Raw genomic sequence first — 18718 nt, 5'->3', positions numbered from 1 at the left:
TAATATGCGGCCAGATAAAAACAAGTCACATGACTTCTTCTTTCTTTCGTTTTTTTCTTCTTTTGGCCCGCATTCTGGAAAAAAAAATTTTCAGTAAGCGATGAGCTTGAATATATTTCGAAGATAAAACCATTAGTTGCTTTATTATCATTTACAAAGAAAGCCCTCCAGCTAGCATCAAAGCGCAAAATACTTAATAATGTCTTCGCTAAGTGACCAATTAGCTCAAGTTGCTTCCAATAATGCTACGGTTGCGTTGGATAGAAAAAGAAGACAAAAACTACATTCAGCTTCTTTGATTTATAACTCAAAAACAGCCGCCACACAAGACTATGACTTCATTTTCGAGAATGCTGTTAAAGCACTAGAAGAGTTGACTCAAATTGAACCAAAGTTCGGTGTTTTCTCAAGAACTTTGTTTTCCGAGTCTTCTATTTCTCTTGATAGAAATGTGCAAACAAAAGAAGAGATTAGAGATTTGGATAATGCTATCAATGCATATTTGCTTTTGGCTTCTTCTAAATGGTATTTGGCTCCTACGTTGCATGCGACTGAATGGTTGGTTCGTCGTTTCCAAATTCACGTTAAAAACACGGAAATGCTGCTTTTATCTACCCTCAATTATTATCAAACGCCTGTCTTCAAGAGGATCCTGAGTATTGTTAAATTACCAGCTCTCTTCAACTGTTTATCTAACTTCGTTAGAAGCGAAAAGGCTCCAACAAGTTTGACCATGGTGAAACTTTTCAATGACATGGATTTCTTGAAACTATACACTAACTATCTGGATCAATGTATTAAACACAACGCAACTTATACAAACCAGCTTTTGTTCACAACGTGCTGTTTTATCAACGTGATTGCTTTCAACTCTAACAATGATGACAAGTTGAACCAGCTCGTTCCAATTTTACTTGAAATTTCTGCCAAACTTCTAGCTTCGAAGTCCAAGGATTGCCAAATTGCTGCACACACCATCTTGGTTGTGTTTGCTACTGCCTTGCCTTTGAAAAAACCAATTATTTTGGCTGCCATGGAGACTATGCTCTCGAATTTGGATGATAAGGAAGCAAAGCACTCAGCGCTTGTCACAATCTGTAAGCTTTTCCAAACGTTAAAAGGACAAGGTAATGTTGATCAGCTACCTTCCAAAGTTTACAAGTTGTTTGACAGCAAATTCGGCACAGCATCTGTTATAGCGTTCCTAGATAAGGCGGATAAACCAGCTTGTGACAAGTTCATCACCTCCTATACTAGAGCTATTGCAAGATATGACCATTCCAAGTTGAATTCTATTCTAAATCTATTAAAGAACATAAAGCTAGAGAGATATGAAGTCAGGTTGATCATTACTGATTTGATCCACCTTTCCGACATTTTAGAAGATAAGTCACAATTAATAGAGTTATTTGAGTATTTTATCTCCATTAATGAAGATTTGGTGCTAAAATGTTTAAAGTCGTTGGGATTGACAGGCGAACTATTCGAAATCAGATTAACCACATCCTTATTTACCAATGTCGATGCTAATGTTGACATAGTAAAACAATTGAGTGAACCCACTGAAGCTTCTAAAAAAGACACCCTTTCTTTCCAAAATTTCTTAGATAAACAATCCGAGTTCATTAACACAACAAATATGTCAATGCTGGCAGAAGCTGGTGAAAGATACAAAAAAATTTTATCCTTATTCACTGAAGCTATTGGGAAAGGTTACCAAGCAGGTTCTTTTCTGACTTCTTTCTTTACTACTTTAGAGTCTAGAATAACGTTTCTTTTAAGAGTTACTATATCTCCGGCAGCTCCAACCGCTTTGAAACTAATCTCTTTAAACAATATTTCGAAGTATATCAACAGTATTGAAAAGGAAGCTAATCTCTTCACTTTAGTTCCATGTCTTGTTTGCGCTCTTCAGGATGCCTCCATAAAGGTCAGAACTGGTGTGAAGAAAATTCTCTCTTTAATAGCTAAGAGACCATTTACAAAGCACTACTTCTTATCCGACAAACTTTATGGAGAAAACATTACTATTCCTTTGTTAAACCCAAAAGATAGCGAAACATGGTTATCTACATTCTTGAGAGAATACGTTACTGAAAATTATGATATTTCCAAAATATTTATTCCAAAGAAGAACGAAATCGTCTATCTGTTGTTCTGGGCCAACCAAGCCCTGTTGATACCTTCTCCATACGCTAAAACAGTACTGTTAGAAAATTTGAACAAAAGCTCAACTTCCGCATCCTCTTATTCTTCCCTATTTGCAGAATTCATTTCTCATTATTTTGAAAACAGATGTAGCTGGGAAACAAGTTGTGTAGCTAATAAAACAAACTTTGAACATTTCGAACGTGCTCTAGTCAATCTAGTGTCTTCGAAGGAGAAGCAGTCATTCATGATAGATTTTGTTCTCAACGCTCTAAACTCGGATTATGAACAGCTGGCTAACTTGGCTGCGGAAAGACTTATCAGTGTATTCCCTTCACTAAGTAATGCTCAAAAGCTAAGAATTGTCCAAAATATGGTGGATTCATCTACCAATGTAGAATTATCATATGATACAGTCGGTGTATTGCAATCGTTACCTCTCGATGCTGAAATTTTTGTATCTATACTGAACCAAAATAGCATCTGTAACGAGATGAATCAAACCGATTTTTCCAAGAGAAGAAGAAGACGCTCATCAACTAGTAAAAATGCATTCTTAAAGGAAGAGGTGTCTCAACTGGCTGAATTACACTTAAGGAAATTGACAGTAATTTTGGAGGCACTGGACAAAATCAAGAGCGTAGGTTCTGAAAAACTTTTGTCCACTCTGTTTTCTTTATTGTCAGATTTAGAGACCCTGGACCAAGACGGTGGATTACCAGTTTTATACGCACAAGAAACTTTGATTTCCTGTATGCTAAACACCATCACCTCCTTAAAGAATAATGGTTGTACAGAGCTAACAAATATAAGGGCTGACATATTAGTGTCCGCTATCAGAAATTCGGCATCCCCTCAAGTTCAAAACAAATTATTACTTGTAATTGGGTCTCTTGCTACTTTGAGCCCAGAAGTTATTTTACACTCCGTGATGCCTATCTTTACTTTTATGGGTGCTCACAGTATTCGTCAAGATGACGAATTTACCACCAAGGTTGTTGAGCGTACAATATTGACTGTTGTTCCTGCCTTGATTAAGAATAGTAAAGACAACGAAAAGGAAGAAACTGAATTTTTACTATTGAGTTTTACCACCGCTTTACAGCATGTCCCAAGACACAGAAGAGTAAAACTGTTCTCCACATTAATTAGAACTCTCAGTCCGATCAAGGCCTTGGGTCCATTCCTTTTCCTGATTTCTCAACAATATTCTTCAGCTTTAGTTAACTTTAAAATTGGTGACGCCAGGACATTAATTGAATTCACGAAGGCTTTACTCGTTGATTTACACGTGAGTGAACAGCTATCAGGTTTAAATGACTTACTCGATATCATTAAATTGTTGACGTCATCGAAAAAATCATCAGAAAAGAAGAAGTTATTAGAGTCCCGTGTCTTATTCTCGAACGGTATCTTGAATTTCTCAGAAACTGAATTTTTAGCTTTCATCAATAACACTTTCGAATTTGTTAATAAAATCACCGAGGAAACTGATCAAGATTATCACGACGTAAGAAAGAATTTACGATTGAAAATATACTCTGTTCTTTTGGATGTAACAAGCGATGATAAATCAATTAAAAAGATTAGAGATGAATTTGCAATCCTTTTGGAAACGATTCTTTCCTTTATTAATTCCATGGAATTGACTTTTTCATCCATAGCTTCACAAGAAAACGACGAAGCGTCGGATTCTGAAACGTCATTTTCAGACCATGCCAGCGAAATAAAAGAAATTTTGTTCAAGGTGCTTGGCAATGTATTGAATATTCTACCAGTTGACGAATTCGTTAACGCGGTCTTACCACTATTGAACACATCCAGTAATGAAGATATTAGATACCACTTGACCTTGGTAATTGGCTCCAAGTTTGAATTGGAAGGTTCAGAGGCCATTCCTATAGTCAACAGTGTATTGAAGGTTTTGCTCGACAGAATGCCGGTGGAATCGAAATCTGTTGCTATATCTCAAGTAACTTTAAACACGATAACTGCCTTGGTGGGCAAATATGGTAAAAAACTTGACGGTTCTACACTAACGCAGGCCTTGACCCTGGCTACTGAAAGAATCTCTTCTGATGTGACAGAAGTCAAGATATCATCGCTAGCTTTGATAACCAATTGTGTTCAAGTGTTAGGTGTCAAGTCAATCGCATACTACCCAAAGATAGTCCCACCTGCTATCAAGCTGTTTGATAGTTCTGTAGAAGATGACACCAACTCGCTAAAGGAGCAGTTACAAGTCGCTATATTGCTACTATTTGCGGGTTTGATTAAAAGTATTCCAAGTTTCTTAATGTCGAATATTTTGGACGTTTTTCACGTTATTTACTTCGCTAATGAAGTCGACAGTAGTATTAGATTATCAGTGATTTCATTGATCATTGAGTTTATTGATTTGAAGGAAGTATTAAAGGTCTTATACAAAATCTGGTCGACCGAGATATCAACATGCGCTGATACCGTTGCTGTTAGTCTGTTTTTAAGTACAGTGGAATCTACCGTTGAAAGTATCGATAAGAAATCAGCTACTTCACAATCTCCTGTATTCTTCAAATTGTTACTATCCTTATTCGAGTTTAGATCTATTTCCACCTTTGGTAATAACACCATTAGTAGAATAGAGGCATCTGTTCATGAAATTGCAAACGCATATGTTTTGAAGATGAACGACAAGGTGTTTAGGCCTCTGTTTGTTCTATTAGTGAGATGGGCATTCGACGGTGAAGGTGTCACGAATGTAGGTATCACTGAAGTGGAAAGATTGCTAGCGTTTTTCAAGTTCTTCAATAAGCTACAAGAAAATTTGAGAGGTATCATCACTTCCTACTTCACGTATTTGTTAGAGCCCACCGATATCTTATTAAAGAGATTTGTTGCTAAAGATATAGAAAATGTCAACTTAAGACGTCTGGTGATTAATTCTTTGACCTCCTCATTGAAGTTTGACAGAGACGAATACTGGAAATCCACATCCAGATTTGAATTGATTTCTGAATCCTTAGTTGATCAATTGTCCAATATAGAAAACTCTATTGGGAAGTACTTGGTTAAGGCAATTGGAGCTTTAGCGTCTAATAATAGTGGTGTTGATGAGCACAACCAAATCTTGAACAAACGGATTGTCGAACACATGAAGGCTTCCTGTACCTCGACTGAAAAGCTATGGGCTGTTAGATCCATGAAATTGATCTACTCCAAGATAGGTGAAAGCTGGTTGGTTCTTCTTCCACAACTTGTTCCTGTTATAGCCGAGCTGTTGGAAGACGATGATGAAGAAGTCGAACGTGAAGTGAGAACTGGTTTAGTCAAGGTTGTTGAAAACGTCTTAGGGGAACCTTTTGACAGATATTTGGATTGATTCAAGGAAAAAAGTTCACATAGTATATAATTTTTTGTATAATAGTATTTTATAGTGCTGAACAGGTCCTTGTCATTTAAAATTCTCTTGACTTATAGAAAGTGTCATTTCTTTTAAATCTGTAAGTCAACTGCATGATTACCAAAGCTGATTTGCTACAATAATAGCGATATCTCGATCGTGGATAGTGACCAACGTGCTGCACTGACTTGCTCTCTTCCATTAGTAAGAGAAAAAAAAGTCAAAGTATTCTTATCTTCGCTTATCTGCGCTTATCAATCCTAATCAGTGAAAAATAAGATATGAGCTTGATGCACACAGTAGTTTAGAAGAGAAAACAGATTATGCATCAGTGCAGTGAAGGCGTAAGATATACGAGTCTCACTAGGTTATTTGGCCGTGTTATATAGTTTTATTGGTATATTATGGCATCTCATGCTACAACACTTGACAGCTATGACACTAGGAAAAGAAATAATGTGTTCGAGTCAAATTCAAATGAAAACCCTAACAATCCAAATCAAAGCGAAGACGAAGGGCATAATGGGAAGTGGCCCCCTCTGGGATATGAAACCGTTTCCAGTGAACCTAAATCATCGGTTCAATTGCCTAAACCACAAATAAACATGCCGATAAGTAACGATACGAACTTCAAAGTTGAACGTAAGCCCTTGTCCAATTCTACTTCGACTAACGTGGGAGCGGATGTGAATACTCTACACCACATATTACCCAAAAATCAACTAAGGAGTAGTGGACCGATGACAGATACCAGCGGTGATGGTAGTATATCGAGTGACGTGAATGTTCCAGTGTGTAAAAATTGTTTAACTTCCACAACGCCTTTATGGAGAAGAGATGAGCATGGTGCTGTTCTTTGTAATGCGTGCGGTCTATTTTTAAAGCTGCATGGGAAACCTAGGCCAATTAGTTTGAAAACAGATGTAATAAAGTCTCGAAACAGAAAAAGTAATACAAATCATGCACATAACTTGGATAATTTTCGGAATCAAACATTAGTTGCAGAGCTTAAAAGTGAAGGTAGTGTAGAATCAAGCAATCGCAAGGTAAGCAAACTCCCAGCTGACGACAAAAAGAAAAAAATCTCACATATTTCAGTTGGGTTGGCATCCGCAGGAAAAATCTCGAAAATCTCGAAAATGGATCAAAAAGATAAAAGCGACTCTCACATATCAGCAACAAAACTGGAAGTGCTAATGTCAGCAGATTCTTCGAGGCCGAAGTTGAAACCGAAGCTTTTGAAGCAAGAAGCGCCTGTGCAACAGGAAAGGCTGCTTACTTTCCCAAGCTACACAGATATCAAGGAACATTCGGACCCTCTCCTTCAGTCTACAGCGACTAAAGAGCGGCCGCAATTTGGCACAGGATCTCTTACATCCAATGCTACGCATTCAGTAGCGTCAAAGACAGGCGCAGATTCTCCACAATTACCGCACCTATCAATGCTACTTGGTAGTTTGAATAGCGGTTCAGTATCGAATAACATAAGTGAGACAGTTTCCAGCTGCAACAATGGCATAGTCTCAACCGCCGCAACTTTAGCACCAACATCTTCACGCACAACGGACTCCAACCCATCCGATATACCGAACCAAATCAGATCCACGATGTCATCACCAGATATAGTATCTGCTAAGCGTAATGATCCAACGCCTCTATCCTTCCATATGGCGTCTATCAATGATATGTTAGAGACAAAAGACGGTAGCGCGAAAACCGATGCCACCGTATCTCATTTTAAACCGTTAATACAATCTTCCAAAGCTCCATATCTACCTACAGCCAATTCTTCAGCGACGTTTAATAGCGTTTTAAGCTTAGATGTTGCATCTGAGCGAAAACGAGGTGGTCATCCAACTGAGAGCCTAACTGGTGACTATCCTTTATCCGCTAAATTACACAAAGAAGAAGAAATAATAAGGCTGAAGACGAGAATCAACGAGTTAGAACTTGTCACAGATTTATATCGGAGGCATATCAACGAATTAGATGGGAAATGCAAAGCTCTTGAAGAACGTTTAGAAAACGCAGAACCGCAGAACGGATATAAAAGCAGATAGGTCATTCATCTTTATCAACATTATTACAAGCACGGTGTATTGTATGTGTAGGGATAGAAAGGTAGGCAATTAGGTTGTCGATTACAGTATGGCTAGTATTAGGGTAAATGTTTACATATGAGGCCACATACCAAAGAAAGAGGGCCACCACAACTGCTAATAGTAAAATTGGTTGGATGTGTTTCTCTTTCTGACATCTTCTGTTTGAATTAATTCAAAGTACATAGTATACAAAGAAAAGAAAAGACTACTAAGGTTTATCGATACAATATTTACTATATTTAAAATGGAAAGAAATTACCTTCAATGCAAAAAGCTACTGCAAAAAGAGTAAAAATAAAAAGAATGGATGCAGCACATGTTTATAATGTTTATTGCATTGGCATACCTCTCCCTCTTCCGGCTCCTTGGGGAGGCATCATACCAGCATTGGCACTTTCACTTCCCTTATTCGTGATTGTCTCATCAACAGATAAAATCAAGTTAGTAGCTTCTGTGGCACTATTTAAAGCATTAATTTTTACTAGAGCAGGTTCCCATACAAACTTGGCAAAATTGTCACCAATATTCTCTGATTCAAAGTCAACACCATACCATTTTTCACCTTTACTGTGGGCCAATCTTAGTTTGTTTAGTATTTCTATCGCATCGAACCCAGCGTTTTCACAAAGTTGTCTTGGAATAACTTCTAAGGCCTTGGCGAATGCATTAATTATCATTTGTTGTTTACCAGCTATAGTTTTTGAATAGTCTCTTAGATATTTCGATACCTCCATTTCTAGAGCACCACCACCTGCAACAACCAGTTTGTTTTGTAGAGCTCTCTTGACAATCATGATTGCGTCATGTAAAGATCTTTCCACTTCGGCAATAACTTGTTCAGCACCCCCTCTCAACAGCAATGTACATGTTTTGGCTTGTGGGCAACCTTGGAATAAATTATAACGTTCAGACCCAATTTGCATTTCCTCGAACAACTCACAGGTACCCAAATGCTCCGGTTTTATATCAGACGTGGTAGATTGTATGGAACCACCAACTGCTTGAATGACACGGTTCATGTCATCTGCGCTCACTCTACCAGCACAGAAAATATTTCTATCAGCAAAGAACTGGGTGGCTAGATCACCGATTGGTAACTTAGATAGTACAATGTTTACACCCGTCTCTTCTACTTGTCTTAACTTTTCGAAAATCAATTGCCATTCCGCATCTACTATGGCTTGGTAATCTTCAACATGCTCTACGCGTACTTCAGCGTTGTCCTTTTCTGCTTTCAACTCCAACTCTACATTCAAACTTAAAATCTTTGGGTTGGTAAACTTTTTGGGTTGTTGTTCAAACCCAGCATAAGAAAATGTCTTCTTGAAGGCAACACCATTGATGAAAAGGGATTCTTCCATAGCACCACCTGGGATTTTCTTAATACCTATTAATTTGTCATCCAATTCGTTTCTATCAAGGGATAGTACGGCATCAACACACATTTTGACGAAAAAATCTGCGTTCTTATAGATCAGCTTGGATGACATCGCAGTTCTAGCACAACGTTCTAATAGTTCTCTGCCGGTGCTTTTTTCCTTGGTAATGTCCACTGCTAATTCATTTATCTTTTCAACAGCCAAAGAAACCGCTTTTCTATAACCCTTCATGATTAAATGAGACGAGATGCCTTCTTCTAGGAAAGGTTTGGCCTCCTTCATTAATTCACCGGCCAAAATGGTCACACTAGTGGTACCATCACCCACTTCAGCATCTTGAGCTCTCGAAATATCCACTAAAGTCTTGGCAGCAGGGTGCACCACATCTAATAATTTCAGGATTGTGGCACCATCGTTGGAAATAGTAGTTCTTTGGTTTGATGTCACGATTAGAATATCAGAGCCTAAAGGACCTAGAGTTGGTTTTAGTGCCTCTTGGACTGCAATACAGGCATTGATGTTGGAGATGATTTGACCTCTACCTTGAGATGCGTCTGTTCCCTCTTTTAGAACCACAATCGTGGGTGTTTGATTTCCAAAATTCATTGTTCCACGAGTTTTATAGTCAACCAGTTCAGAACCAACTAGATATTTGCCGCTAGTTTCCTATCTGTGCGATCACTCTAAGAACCATTTAGCATCTGTTTAACGCTCAATGCCGTTTCTTTATTCTTTTTTTTTTCATTAGCGAGAATGAAAAAAGTCGCCACTCGAGCATATATCATGTGAGACGACGTCTTAGCGCCAACGCAATATCTCCGGGTAAATATGGGTCGCAACTGTAAGAAAGTTCTATTGATTACAATAAAGTCATTTCAGTGGCAGCATCACTCACTTCAAAAGCAGGTTACTATTGGCTCTAAAAATGATTATTTTATTTACATTCCAGATGAATATTGATATTTACATACATAGACATATATATACTTAAGTGAGCGGTCATGCGTATGTGCATTGTAAGTAGGACTGAGCTGATTCAAAAGGCCTTACTAGACTGCCCAAATATGCACGCTTCCATTGCCACGACCCTCGACCATGTAATTTTCTTTGTATTTAACGGCGGTAACGTTTATTTCGTTGTCGGGTTCAACGCAGGGCCAGCTTTCATCCTTGATACTATCGTACACCTGGACAGACGTTTCATCAGCGACTACAACGGCGGCGTTATCCTGTGAGAAATCTAATGATAGCACGGGTGCACTGTATGCATGGAACTTATTTAGCAATCCCGTTCTTAAATCCCAGACTCTGACGGTTCTGTCGTATGAGCCTGTGACCAAACATGCAGAATCGAATTTCAATGATGTTATGGCATCTGTGTGGCCTTCCAAAGTACGGATTACTTTACCGGATCTCAAATCCCATAATCTTACAACACCATCCTTTGTACCTGTGGCCAAGGCCGCATCAAAACTTTGAAGGGCGCCTATACTGGGCCGTTCGCTTCTTTGGGTAAGAAGCGTGCTCTTTGATAAATCTACATTGGTGGAGGTTGATAAGACATTAGCAAAACTCAAGTCGATAGTTTGCATACATTTCCCGGAGCGTAAATCCCACTGTCTGACAGTTCTATCTTGCGAACCACTGACCAAAAAATCGGAATCCAATGATAATGCAGTAATCTCATCAATATGAGATTCGAAAGTATAAACGCATGGTGAATCAATATGGCTTGTGGGAGAAGTGATGTTTTGGTTTTCTTGGTAAAGCTGTTGAGCTAAATTTAAGTTCCATAATTTCAATGCTGCATCTCTACCACCTGTGACAAGTGTTCCGTTATCACGATCAATTTGCATGCAATTAATTGTGGCAAGGTGCCCAGCTAATTCCCCRAGTTTCTTTTGCTTGGATAAATCCCATATCTTGACCGTGTGATCGAGATAGCCTGCTGTACACAAAGTGCCAAAGGGCGCATCGAAATCTAAACAAGTAATAAAATCATCATGTGTGGATTCTATGGAACCGATTTTTGTTCCTGGTTCATAAAGTTGTTGGAATGTTGGAAAGCTTCTTCTACGTCTTTTTTTGGACTTACTATAAAATGCGCCTAGCTTATTTGATGAGTTATCATCTCGGTGTTGTTGCCTTCTTCTCGTAGGTAAAGAGGCAGTTTCTGATGTAATACTCTTTGCAGTACCATTCCATTTGCCATTTGTGGAAGCTGCTGCGTCGTCACTCGTATTCTCATCCTCTATATTGTTATTTTCATCACTACTAGCTTCAATGATCTCTAATCCGTACTCTTCCAAGAAATCCATTCTATCGTCAATTTGTTTGAGATTGTCTTCCAAGAGAAGTTGATTTTGTTCTATGTTTGCAATCTTACTCAGTAGTTTCTCTTTTCTTTGCTTTAGGTCCTCGATTTCAACATCTATATCTTTTACCTCTGATATTGTAGAATTTTTTTGAATATTTAAAAACTCTAGACTATTTACGAGAGTTTGAGAAAAACTTTTCAATGCAGTAGGAGAATAGGAAGAACTTATTTTTTTAGTTTCCACCCCCGGCGGTATGAGGAACGAATCTTGGAAATTAGGTAGGTCTGGGACTATGCGTTCTAGTTCTGTTGTTTTAGACAAAACGTTTCCTGCATCATCCGTATCATCTTTCAACTTTTCGGTGTTCTCAATGGCTAGTTCAGCTATTGGTAGGTAGCTCTTAAAGCCTTGAAATAAAGATGGTTCCTTCTTGGATGTGTTCTTCCTAGAATGGTCACCCTCTTCTCCTTCTTTCAAAAGCTTACCGTTGCTATTCGTGTAATTACCTCTTGGACCCTCTCTAGTTGGAATTTCATTCAACAAGTCATCGCTTATGTATGTGTGCATTCTAAAGCATGTCTTGTTGTCTGTAAATTTGTTCTTAAATACATCGCCCCTTCTCGTTTTCGAATAAATATCTTCAAGAGTATTAGATCCATTTCTCATAAGGGGCAATTGTTCATTTCTTTTTTTTAGGTATGGGCTTGAGTTGACATTATTAACAGTGTTAGATAACAAATTTTGGTAAGGTTTACTATTGGTTAGTACATCCTGAGTGCTGCTGTTTGATTTCTGGTAGCTCAGAAAGGCGGACGCCGTTGTGGACAATGTTTTTCCTATATGAGTTATCTGGTCGTTCACTGACATTATTTGCCATTATATACTTTTAATTGAACCCTGCAAATGATATATATGAAAGCGTTTTCCTCTCCTTGGTGTGTTTCTTGTCTTGTTTATGTTTGTCTTTCCAGAAGGAATCGATTTGAAAGTAGTTCCGCCTGTCAAAGTTGAGCGAATTCCTATCGGACGGAAAACTCCGATGACTACTTCAAACAGGGATACAATTTTGAGGAGAAACTTCAATACGTAATGTCTAAAATAGCACGCTTTTCCAAATCGCATAGAGTTATTTCTAAGAAGGACACATAGATTGCCTTGCTACGAGGTCGCGGAGATTTTAAAGAGTATAGTAAGAGCTGAATCACAGCAGTACTCGTACGCTTGTTTGTAATTAAGTTCCGAGTTATCATTACGAAGGAAAGCTCAGATTTCTTGCCATGTGGAAAAATTTTTTTGGTGTTGTGTTCTCTGTGCAGACTATGTATTCCTTTCTGTGTTGATGCTGTGAGTGGGTGAACGCATTTAAGTACACAATAACGATTAAGCACCAAAAAAAATCTCCGCGACGGGGAATTGAACCCCGATCTGGCGCGCGACAAGCGCCCATTCTGACCATTAAACTATCACGGAATGTTTTTATAAAATATCTTTGACACAAGGCTGTTACCAAGCCACAAATTTAAGCAACAGGAACGTGACTGAAATGAATCAATATAAATCATAGAATAGTATTGATGTTGGATGTTGGTGTTGAAACAAGATTCAACTATTGTCCATCTATTACTAATATATACGGTGTTAAAAGATGACATAAACTACAAGACCAGTAAGTTAAGATTCAAAGTGTCGTCGAAATTAATGGAAGCTGGAGCGCAAGGATTGATATTGTAATAGGATCAATGGATGACAACATATAAAAAGAAAAACATAATCATTTATAATATAATCTATACACGTAATTTTATAACATTAGGAAATAATGGAATCCCAAAGATCATCATACAATTTAAATGGCTATTAGTTGGAATAGATGTATTTAGACACACATTAATTTTTATATGATAAAATATCTGAAACAAGAATTGTTGATAATTAGTTAGTTTAGTAAGTTGTAATAATTAAGAATAAAGTTCTTTCTTATTATTATATAAGAGAGGTATATAAAACACACGCTGATTAGTTATATGAAACCCAATGGTCCAAATAAAATTCAGAACATTGATAATGAGTTCTCAGGTGTAAATTATCTTCTTATGTACTAATTTCTGATCAATTAATAGATCTTTATACTCGACTTCATTAAGTATGTTCGTTTCAGATCAACATAATTAATATCATATTAAAGAATGTTCGAGATCGCCTGTTTTGACATAAGGAATGTTATGTCCAAGATCACCTTATTCCAACAAGAATAATAATATTAGCACTACTGCTATTTTATAAACATTGTTTCATCATGATACAAATAACCGAATCTGGTATTTAATGAAGATAAGATTAAAGATCTATTAATTGACCAGAAATTAAGATATAAGAAAAAGAGTTATACCTGATAACACATTATTACTGGCCTGGACTGTGGCTGTACCATTGGGTTTCATATAACTAATCAACGTGTGTTTTGTATACCTCTCTTGTGTATTTTAAAGAAGCGTTTATTCTCAGTAGTTACTACCGACTAAACCACTGATTATCAACATGGCGACCCTAGCGAGAGATGAGATAAAATCTGTTACTGACGACAACATTTCTGCGCAGGTTCAATCAAAAGTCAAACTTCAAGCTACTAAGGAATTTCAAGTATGTATTGAAAATGATGGAAATGATATAGAATTACTTAGACAGATGTTATCGAAATTAATCACTAAAAAGAATGAAATTGCACGCAAGGCTAGACGGGATATTGATATATCAGAACTCGACCAGTTATTTGAAGTCGATGAAAGAATTGATAAAGTTAATATTAAAATTCTTAGTCTAGAAAAAAAGTTACTTTCAATAGATTCCGATGAAGACCAACATTCTTTACACGAAAGAAACGATTCTACTGGAACATACTACTTGTTCAATACCAAAAGTGTAAAAAACAAAAAATATTATCCAAAAGATTGCATCCTTAACTACAAGCTAAAAGATAAGGAGAATATCCCAACCCTTCTAAACAAGTTTGATGAACTTTTAAGAAGACATGATTTTGATAATGTTTTCTCTAGCGAAATCAAAAACATAGACCCTCGTGAAAACCAAATATTGTGCAAGATTTTGAACGAAGCAATACATAACGAAATTGATATCGTGAATACTACTTCAGAAAATATATTTTTAATTATCGATAAATTACAAGCTCAATATAGATCATCTCATGGACGACAAGCTAGAATCAAGGCTTGGAATAAGATTATGGTTGACAGAAAATGTAAAAAACTGGAATCATTAAGAACTGAACTTAACAAATTAGTTTTAATGGAAAGATGTATCCTACCAAAGTGTTACGACAATAATGAAACAAGAGATTATATTTTGAAAGAAAATCTATTGGACGTTTTACATGAATCCTTGAAAATGCCAGTGTACCAGCGATTATTCAGCATTCAAAATGAACAAAAATTAAGAGTTGAAGAATATATAATTAATATCATTATTCAAACAATAAACGAATTAGGTGTAAATGTTACAGATCAATATGAAATGCATTGTAAGTACTGTAAATCAGAATTCCACAGCTCGATAAACTGCAGAATGAAATTAGACAAAAAACACAGGTCTAACACGAATAGCTACTTGAAAGGTAATGTTTCACAAGGTACAACCAAAAAAAATACACCAAAACTGGTACAAAACCAGCCAGAACCTTTGAAAAGACAACAAAAGAAGAGGAACAAAAAGGGTTCAGACAAAAATCTGGTCATTATTGGCACCGGTTCAGGCATCAGTATTACGAATAATAAGAATTTATTACACAATTATGAAGACAACCAAGAAAATACACAATTATTTGGTATTGGTAAAACTAACCCAGTTTCTGTTAAAGGTTCAGGATACATAAAAATAAAAAGTAACACAAATGACAATTACTTATTGGCTCATTATGTTCCTGAAGAAGAAACTACCATTATCAGTGGTTATGAGTTGGCTAAAGAAACCGATCTGGTTTTAACCAAAAATTATTTGACCCTGGGAAACAAGGACATGAACATTAAAACTCAGGTAAAAAATGGAATTATTTACGTAAAAATAAATGACCTAATTGATCATCCTGCGTATGATTTCAAAAGGAATACAATACAACCAAAATCTTCCCCAAAAACTAGATTGATGCCCAGAATTATAAGCTTAGAAGATGCTCATAAACGAATGGGACATACAGGAGTGCAACAGATTGAAAACTCCATTAAACACAGTCAATACGAAGAAAGTATTGATTTGATTAAAGAACCAAATGAATTTTGGTGTGAAACTTGTAAAGTTTCAAAAATCACGAGAAGAAACCATTATGCTGGATCTATGAACGAACACAGTATCGATCATGAACCTGGTTCATCGTGGTGCATGGATATACTTGGTCCAGTATCAAACTCGAACTCGGGTATAAAAAGATACATGTTCATTATGGTTGATAACAATACGAGATATTGTATGACCTCCACACATTTTAACAAAAGTGCTGAAACTATCTTAGCACAAATCAAGAAGAACATTCAGTATGTGGAAACTCAATTTGACAGAAAAGTCAGGGAAATCAATTCAGATCGAGGAACTGAATTTACAAATGATCAGATAGCGGAATATTTTGTCTCAAAGGGAATTCATCATATATTCTCTGGTACACAAGATCATGCTGCAAACGGGAGAGCAGAAAGATACATCAGAACCATAATCACCGATGCGATAACTCTGTTAAGACAAAGCAACTTATGCATTAGATTTTGGGAATACGCAGTGAATTCTGCTACCGATGTACGCAATTGTTTAGAAAACCATAGTACAGGTCAATTGCCACTTAAGGCGATATCTGGTCAACCTGTTAAAGTTAGATTCATGTCCTTCTTACCTTTCGGAGAACAAGGAATAATTTTGAATCATAAATACAGCAAACTAAAACAACCAGGACTTAGCGCTATAATCTTATGCAAAGATCCTAATCGTCATGGATATAAACTTTTTGTACCCTCTACTAAAAAAATCGTCACTTCAAGTAATTACACGCTTTCAAACTACGCAAAGGATCCAATATTAAGGAACACACAGAACATATACCTAGATGATCAAAGCAGATCAGATACTTTCAATGAAGCAGAAAACTTAGATGCTGTTTCAAGGTTGTATAATGCATTGGAGAATTACGAAGATTGTGCGAGCAAAAATGCTGTGATCATCGATAATGAAGCAATATTGCTAAAAGAGTGCAAGAAAAATCAGCGGTGATGCAATAACCAAAAGAAACTATCTAAAGATAAGCGCGCTTATCGATCCCGTTATTCTACAGTTGATACCGTCATGGAATGCCGACAGGATAGACTGGCCAATGGAACACGAAAGAACTTCTGGAACCGCGAAATTCGGAGAAGGATGCCTCACCGCATGGGCGTTCAAAACTGGACGATAAATGTTAGAATTCTATTAAGGATTCAATACTGCATACAAAGCTTACGTATTAGATGTTCTCCTCATGAGTTTCCACAAATGGAAATTGGAAACGTTTGAATAACATCATAAATAATTTTCCTATCGTGATCTATGTTTTCTTCTACCACCGTATGGGAAAGAAATAGATGGGTTGTTACAAAACCTTAAAAAAATACTAAACAAACGGTAAAATAATCATCATAAGAATAAAATGGGCGTGTGGCGTAGTCGGTAGCGCGCTCCCTTAGCATGGGAGAGGTCTCCGGTTCGATTCCGGACTCGTCCATATTTTTTCATCTCACTGTACTTGAATCATATTTTGGAAAAGAAGATTAACACACTATAGAACAATGTACCGAAAACTTGCCTTGCTCTAAAATCGTATTTTCTAATTTTTCTTTCTTTCTAATTGCTTATCTATACAGTTTATAAAGTGTGTGTCTCGCAAATGCCGTTAATGTTATAACCGTGAACTCCTAATTGGTTGGGGGTGCTGTGTCCTTTGGCGTGGACTCGATATCTGTGGGCTGCTCCTCTGTTTTCCTCCTCTTCTTGTCACTGCCGTCTTCATGCCCGTTTGAGGGGCCTACTTCTTCTTCAGCCTCGTCTTCGTCGCCATCGCTGTTTTCTATATCTTCCTCCTCCTCTTCAAGATTCGTTTCATTATCTTCGGTCTTCTCCTCTTCGTCGCCATCTTCTTCGGCTTCCTCCTCAGCCTCCTCCTCTCCGTTCTCTTCGTCTTCGTTCTCTTCTTCTTCGTCAACGTCATCATCTTCTTCCTCATCGTCGTCATCGTCCTCCTCGTCATCGTCCTCCTCATCTACGCCCGGTTGTTCAGGCGGATACAGGTCTCCTTCATTTTCATTATCCCAAACGATGTTAAACCTTGTGACTCTTGGCTTTTCAGCTAGTATATTTCTTACAATATGGTCGACCTGAACCTTTGCTGGCGGGTTCTCTCTTAACTCTTCCTCATCGTACTCGTTATTTACGTAGTAGCCCACTCTAACAAACTCCCTCCCGTCATAGGAACAACTTAGTAGGATAACGGTCACACTAACCAACTCACTGGCAGGAATTAGTTCGGCGGAGGGAGGATCGGCAGAGAATATGAATTTGTTAACACCAATCGGGACCGGGCCAACCAAGATGGAGTCGAGTTCCTGATCATGGTCCAGAGAACGGGACGAACCGACGTAGGTCAGTTTCCATTCCAAATCATTCTTTAAAGACTCTAAACACTCAAAAGTGATTTCGAATTCATAAGCGTCTGTGAATTTAGCAGGATTGTTTAAAACTTTGATACCTAATAGTGATACAATTGACATCTTTTCTTTATTTTACGTTTAAATTGGGTGGAGAGAGAGTACAATGCTACAGCTGCGTGGTCCTTATGAGTCTCTTACCTTTTCGGAGCTCTTTCAAGTGCATGTATGTATCATTGCAAGATATTTTTTTCTTCTTCAGCTAGACAAGCCAGCTGCTCATTACAACGTAAAAGGGAACAGATTTACGTGTTTCGGGCGACAAAAAAAAAAAAAAAACGCCAGAAAAAGTAAAACGCGTAAAAGTCGAAAATGGTCCATTTTAAAACCCAAACCAACCTTGTGAAACCAGAATATTACCGAGGCGCTGCCGCCGATTATATGCAAGAAAACCAACCACAGAGCAGGGGGGTGTTTAAGGTTAGGCACGGCACAGAGCCGAAAAAAAAGAAAGGACAAGGACATGAACAAGATGAGACCGGACAAGGAAAAGAACTTGATGGAAATAATCTCAGCTAAAGGCAACACAAGGGCCAGGCAACACTACGGCATCATGTATGCCAGCCAAAACCCTATTTGCCTCCGTCTTGTGGTTTTCAAACACCGACCACAGCAGCCTGGGGAAAGACACACTTGAAGACTCAGATGAGGAAAGAAA

The 18718-nt window shown here is 37.5% G+C and overlaps 6 protein-coding genes and 2 non-coding genes across 8 annotated transcripts; 4 read left to right on the top strand and 4 right to left on the bottom strand.

The window, feature by feature from the left end:
* Window positions 1-199: 199 nt before the first annotated feature.
* Window positions 200-5509, top strand: UTP10 (snoRNA-binding rRNA-processing protein UTP10; the record flags this gene model as incomplete). Its single annotated transcript, XM_018366014.1, has 1 exon — window positions 200-5509. One exon carries the CDS (start codon window positions 200-202, stop codon window positions 5507-5509), a length of 5310 nt encoding a protein of 1769 aa, XP_018221220.1.
* Window positions 5510-5934: 425 nt separating this feature from the next.
* On the top strand, window positions 5935-7590 carry GZF3 (Gzf3p; the record flags this gene model as incomplete). Its single annotated transcript, XM_018366013.1, has 1 exon — window positions 5935-7590. One exon carries the CDS (start codon window positions 5935-5937, stop codon window positions 7588-7590), a length of 1656 nt encoding a protein of 551 aa, XP_018221219.1.
* A 371-nt stretch (window positions 7591-7961) lies between these two features.
* Window positions 7962-9617, bottom strand: CCT7 (chaperonin-containing T-complex subunit CCT7; the record flags this gene model as incomplete). The annotated part of the gene is made up of 1 exon (XM_018366012.1): window positions 7962-9617. One exon carries the CDS (start codon window positions 9615-9617, stop codon window positions 7962-7964), a length of 1656 nt encoding a protein of 551 aa, XP_018221218.1.
* A 443-nt stretch (window positions 9618-10060) lies between these two features.
* MDV1 (Mdv1p) lies at window positions 10061-12196 on the bottom strand (the record flags this gene model as incomplete). Its single annotated transcript, XM_018366011.1, has 1 exon — window positions 10061-12196. The coding sequence occupies one exon, from the start codon at window positions 12194-12196 to the stop codon at window positions 10061-10063; it is 2136 nt and encodes a 711-aa protein (XP_018221217.1).
* Window positions 12197-12727: 531 nt separating this feature from the next.
* Window positions 12728-12799, bottom strand: DI49_2907. The gene has a single exon. It is a non-coding gene; the product is annotated as a tRNA-Asp (tRNA).
* Window positions 12800-13867: 1068 nt separating this feature from the next.
* On the top strand, window positions 13868-16594 carry DI49_2906 (integrase catalytic domain-containing protein; the record flags this gene model as incomplete). Its single annotated transcript, XM_018366010.1, has 1 exon — window positions 13868-16594. The coding sequence occupies one exon, from the start codon at window positions 13868-13870 to the stop codon at window positions 16592-16594; it is 2727 nt and encodes a 908-aa protein (XP_018221216.1).
* Window positions 16595-17008: 414 nt separating this feature from the next.
* On the top strand, window positions 17009-17081 carry DI49_2905. Its single transcript has one exon. It is a non-coding gene; the product is annotated as a tRNA-Ala (tRNA).
* A 190-nt stretch (window positions 17082-17271) lies between these two features.
* ASF1 (nucleosome assembly factor ASF1) lies at window positions 17272-18123 on the bottom strand (the record flags this gene model as incomplete). Its single annotated transcript, XM_018366009.1, has 1 exon — window positions 17272-18123. One exon carries the CDS (start codon window positions 18121-18123, stop codon window positions 17272-17274), a length of 852 nt encoding a protein of 283 aa, XP_018221215.1.
* Window positions 18124-18718: the final 595 nt, after the last annotated feature.

Source organism: Saccharomyces eubayanus, chromosome X, assembly GCF_001298625.1.
Source record: "Saccharomyces eubayanus strain FM1318 chromosome X, whole genome shotgun sequence".
In the NCBI taxonomy this organism is placed as follows: Eukaryota; Fungi; Ascomycota; class Saccharomycetes; order Saccharomycetales; family Saccharomycetaceae; genus Saccharomyces; species Saccharomyces eubayanus.
The sequence above is the reverse complement of the archived record's forward strand: the minus strand, read 5'-3'. Positions and strand labels throughout refer to the sequence as shown.